The 5,712-nt window shown below is 35.6% G+C and overlaps 1 protein-coding gene across 1 annotated transcript in view; it reads left to right on the top strand.

The window, feature by feature from the left end:
- The window catches only part of LOC109837514 (serine/threonine-protein phosphatase PP1 isozyme 3-like), a 7,865-nt gene extending 2,860 nt beyond the window's left edge, over positions 1–5,005 (top strand). The window contains exons 2-4 of the mRNA XM_020405795.1: positions 1,880–2,439; positions 2,531–2,752; positions 4,559–5,005. Coding sequence (XP_020261384.1) covers positions 1,880–2,439; positions 2,531–2,752; positions 4,559–4,582 — 806 coding nt within the window. The 3' untranslated portion in view covers positions 4,583–5,005. The remainder of the gene's footprint in view (positions 1–1,879; positions 2,440–2,530; positions 2,753–4,558) is intronic.

Below are 5,712 nucleotides of genomic sequence, written 5' to 3'. Positions count from 1 at the left end.
TTATCTTCCAGGCAGCAGTAAATAAAGATTTTTCATGCTTGCCTAGGTAGAAGGATTTCTTGCACAAGAAATTGGAGTCCTATTACCTAGAAATGCCATGTCTATGAATGACCCTTGACTTCTTCACACATGAAAGAAGATTTGAGTAAACTCAATGATAACCAATAACCGTTGTTCCATCTTTTGGATATATTTGTATTAGCTCTTCATTTCACCTTGATGATGGCTATTAGTCTTTCAATTTTTTTTAATTATGGATTCCATTCAGCTTTCTTGTAACTTTCTATCAATCCCCAGGTTAACTATTTTCGAGAATTCCATTCCTTGATTGTCATAGAAGCAATGATCTCCGCTGCGTTTCATAGCATATATAATTGGTTTTTCTTTATTTGACTTTTTTTGACAATAAAGCATTTGGTAATAAGTGGTGAAATAATGAGGAAAAATTCAATTCTGGAGGGCTGGTGGTTTACTACTGTATCTTATGTAGTGAAATTGGAACTGTCCTACATTGTGTATATATTTCATAAGCTGAAATATGCTGTTCTCTTTCTCTGGCAAACAGAGGCAGTAATTTTCCTTTATTACTGTATTTTTCCATTTCCTTATGGTGGTGTAAATATGTCCTTTAAGCTAAGACGATAAGTTTTATAGTTGTGACACCGAAGGCATTTGAATGTGTCAATTGTATAATGGGATGTGGGAACTATTTCCTGTTAGCTAAAACAATCTTGTGTTTGTTTGACACTTTGACATACTATTATTAAAACAAGGTAGTAAACTATTATCACACTACTGCAATTGTGCATTAGAAATTGTGTCAGATAGTTACTGTGTAGAGTATAGTTATGCCTTGAAAATTGGGCTTTCAGAAATCGCTGATGGTCAGAACTATTCAATAATTGTTGTACCTCTATAAATGATGTCCATCTTTCCATAAAATAAATAAATAAATAAATGATGTCCATCTATTTATAAATGATGTGTGGTTCTAGTGTGTTCTTATTTGTTCTGACCTTGAATTTTATACTTCCGTGTCACCTCTACCTCTGACTTTCTATGCATGAATTGTTCTCATTTCCTATTAACGAGTCACATGAAAACTATATTATTATGCCTGTAGGAACCAGTCTTGGTCATCAAATGATGCAATAATATAGTTGTTGAATGTTGTCTTCTGTTCACCTGGTTATTCTAACCATTGATAGTTTCAATACACGCGGTATTTGCTCTACATAACTTAAGCTTGAATTCTGTAGGTCAAAATGCATTAGGTTAGTCTTCACTCCTTATTGACCCTAATTGCAATCTGAAATAGTGAAATGTGCTGTTCTTCTCTGTCAAACAGAGGCAGTAATCTTTCTTGTTACTCTATGCTAGTACTGTTGCTACTGGTACATTTTTCTTTGAAAAGTGGAACTTTCTTATGTAGATAAGAACCCTTTAGTTTCAGTTCCTACTTAGATGTAATCATATTTATGAACTTGCCATGAACTTCTTTGAAGTTGTCATGAAAAGTGACCAACATGACTACTGCTTCTTGTTGACCTTGATTGACCTTTTAGAAATTTTATTGATTAGTGGTCATGATTTGTCCTTCGTTCTTATCTTAATTTTCAGAAGAGTAAACATTTAAAATCATATCAATGATAAGACCTTGCATTCCTTATGATATTGTTCATATATATTCACACGCACATACATGTCTGTTGGCCATCAACCTCTATTGTGTGGTTATGAAGTCATTTGTTCAAATGCAACCAGTTACAATTCTATCAAATCATGCTTCAAGTTTATCGAAGGGATATCTATTTTCCTTGCTAAAGCTAGTATTTAAAATGAAATGAGATGTTACTCACTTGTCCTATTTGTTGCTCAGGTGATATTCATGGTCAGTATTCAGACCTCTTGAGACTGTTTGAGTATGGGGGCCTTCCACCTGCAGCCAATTATCTCTTCCTGGGAGATTATGTTGATCGCGGGAAGCAAAGCCTTGAAACTATATGCCTTCTTCTAGCATATAAAATTAAGTATCCAGAAAACTTCTTTCTCTTGAGAGGGAATCACGAGTGTGCATCCATTAACCGTATCTATGGATTCTATGATGAATGCAAGCGAAGATTCAATGTGAGGCTCTGGAAGGTATTCACTGATTGTTTTAATTGCCTACCTGTGGCAGCTCTGATCGATGAAAAGATACTTTGCATGCATGGGGGTCTTTCTCCAGATTTGAATAATCTGGATCAGATTAGAAACTTAGCACGCCCTACTGATGTACCTGATACTGGATTACTTTGTGATCTTCTATGGTCGGATCCAAGTAAAGACATCCGAGGATGGGGTATGAATGATAGGGGAGTTTCATATACCTTTGGGTCAGATAAAGTGTCTGAGTTCCTCCAAAAGCATGATTTAGACCTTATCTGCCGTGCTCACCAGGTTACGGATGATCTTCTCCATTACCTTATAAGTGTACATGTTTGTAGCTGATTATGTCAACTTCAATTGTGCTTTTCCTTTTCCTTGTTAGGTTGTGGAAGATGGATACGAATTTTTTGCAGACAGACAACTTGTAACGATATTCTCAGCCCCAAATTACTGTGGTGAATTTGACAATGCTGGTGCGATGATGAGCGTAGATGAGACCTTGATGTGCTCATTTCAAATTTTGAAGCCAGCCGAAAAGAAAGCAAAGTTCAGCTTTTCAAGTACAACTACAGCTAAAACTGGGACTCCGCCGCCAGGAGTCAAGGTCTGAATATCTCTTACTTAAAATGCATCTTTCAGTTCATATAATCTATTCCTTAGTTGGGTTAATGATATTTTTCTTTGAATTCTATAATTTGGGTAAGGTTGCATTGTTCGACTACTACTATCTTCTTCTGCTTCTTCTTTTCTTTCTTTCTTTCTTTATTATTATTATTATTTTTGCGTTAGCTTCTAAAAGCTTCAAGGTTACCGTTCAACGATCTTAATTGTTAAAAGTCTTTGGTTTCAATGTCTTTGGTTTAACTTTCTATATTTTTCAATGGTATCAACAGAATGAACCAATTTATCATAGTGTTCGCAGTCAAGTGCTATGTGCATACTTTTTGGTTGTAACAGTTGGAGAAGTTCAGAATTGCGGGGGCTCATAGATTGAACACTATTATTATTGCACTATGTTGCTTCTAACTCGATGCTGAGAGGGAGGGATCCATTAAAGTTTAGGCACGACAATGTGGAACGGGGAATTGTCAAAATAATTTCCTTGGGTTGCAGCTTAGGAGAATTATTCACCAAGCAAAACTCTCCCGAAACAGCAGGCTTGATTTAGAAGGATTTGTACATATAAGGTTGAGGGAGCTCTGCAAAGCAGACCTAATCATTGAGGTTCTCTAGCTAAAATGAAGTATAAATAATTTAACTTTATGTAATATCTCCGAAGAGTGTAATCTTTTATCTTGAAAAATTCTCATGTTTCTTTCACACCAAACACACCACAAGAGGGCACACAGGATAACATCCCATTTCAATTTCATATCCACAGAAATTTTATTTTGACTCCAAAACCCACAAATCATATAAGTTCCTGATCTCAAAATTAGATATATGAAATAAAAAACAAATAAGAGTTTCACAAAGACCTCACAGAGCCACAACATAAGAACAGGTGAGCATGGCTTTCTCCTCCACCCTACATACAATAATTTCTCCTCCACCCTACATAGAAAGGATATTCTCTCAATCTGTATATGTTTCTATAGCAAAACTTATTTGGTATTTAGTTTTTTCCTAACTGCTAATGAAACAAAGAGTTCTACTGTCAGAGGCACTGGAACTAACCAAATATCTTCATATGGACATCTCAACCCCCTGTCAATAAAAAATATATAGAATGACCTTATTGAATATTGCCCTTAACTATCCCATCTCTGATTCCTATTGTCATTATTTTCAGAAAAAGATTCAACAAGTCAATCTTCTAAGTTCATATATAACTTTATGTGATCTAGGATCATATTTTGAAGTTAAATAGTGGAACTATCTTTAAACTATCTTTTACTGTACAATACCCTTAACCATCTTTGTTATGCATCACATTTGGGGACCTATTTGGCAGTCTCACATGTGAAGTCTTAACCCTCTATTGCACACTTGAACGCACTCGGGCAGAATTTATTTCTGTCCTTGTGCAAAATTTGGAGGTTGAAGCTCTAGCTTACTCTAAATATTCATCAATCATCACCTGAATGTTGGAGAGTGATTGACAATCTCAGATGTTTAGAGCCCCTTAATCTATTTTTCTCAACTCTGCAAGTGAATTTTATCCTTTTGTTTCTTGCTAAAGCACTGGCATGTAATCCGAGAAGTTCTTTGGAATTTAGTGATGCCTGGTTGATTATTATGATTATTTCTTCAACCTGGCCTTCTTTCTAGTGTAATCGGTCTATAATTGTTGTTTAGATCTTAATATTAGTTTTTAATCGTCAACCCTATTGCCCGACTTGCCTACTGTAACTTTGTGCGGCTGCATTTTACAACCTTGATGCTTTCTTTTTTTTTCTTTTGTTGGCAGTCTTTTCTTGGTGCGAGGGCGTGAAAAAGGCAAATACTTGCTTAATGTGCGTAATGCCCATACGCAAATGGTCTTTTCTGGAGACTCTTTTGAGTTGCAGATGCAAATTAATGTGCTTTAAAAAGGTGGGTTTTTTCCCTCTCGTTTGGGGCATGTCATGTTCCCCTGCTTTATGTAAATTTGTGTGCGTATTATAGAACATCAACTTTGAGGAATACTTATGAATTTGTTTGATCCTTGCAAGATGAAAGTCATTTGGAGGAGAGAATAATTCTAATTCCTGTGGTTTCTAGTATGATGAGCTTCTGATTGTTTTACTAGAATAGCACACCCGAGAAACTGTAACACCTAATAATTCAGAGGGTACGCTTGTTGCTTTGATTGCCCTAAGCGAAATATTTGTTTAACTTATTGTTGCAGTATTTATGATTAGTTTTTTCAAGGTTAGATTAGGTTTTCAGGATGTCGTCACATAATTGGCATGTTATACGTACTTATCTGCAAGGTTACCTGACTTTCGATGAGTTCAGAATACAAACTAATACGTTGGGTAACATACAAAATTGGAAGTTTGGTGGCTAAAACTTGAGATTCTTTGTCGGTTTAGATTAATAAAGAGTTTGTCTTAATTTTATTTTGGTTTGGCGGCAAGCTAACCTGGTGTGTGGGCTGAGTCACGGAGTAACGCATCAAATGCACTTTCTGGGTTAATGAATGGTTATCGATACGCCATTGTGAATTTCAATTGAGTATCACGTTAGCTACGCTTCTGTTCATATGAACGTTTAGATGTCTATCGAACGAGGATGAAGTTGATTTTAGTGACGTGGGAATATGATCTAATGAATCTTATACTTTGGTTGCTTGTTTAAGTTACCAAATCCTTCATGCATTTGTAATGACTACAGCTGCTACCTGTGGAACTTGTCACCACATTTTTTAGCGGAGAGGATCCAAATTCCTTTTCATATGGTCCGTTTCCTTCTTGAGTTTCTTTTGTTTGGTCTATAAACAATAAAGAAGTAATGAATCTAGTGATGTGTTGGATATCAAAATTTGTTTAGAAATCAATGATGATTGTACTGTCTTGTGATCATTGTTCTTCAATAATCAAGTTTTTGAATGGCTACCCATTTTAGAGAGTTGAGTACATA

Source organism: Asparagus officinalis, chromosome 4, assembly GCF_001876935.1.
Source record: "Asparagus officinalis chromosome 4, Aspof.V1, whole genome shotgun sequence".
NCBI classification, from domain to species: domain Eukaryota; kingdom Viridiplantae; phylum Streptophyta; class Magnoliopsida; order Asparagales; family Asparagaceae; genus Asparagus; species Asparagus officinalis.
The sequence above is the reverse complement of the archived record's forward strand: the minus strand, read 5'-3'. Positions and strand labels throughout refer to the sequence as shown.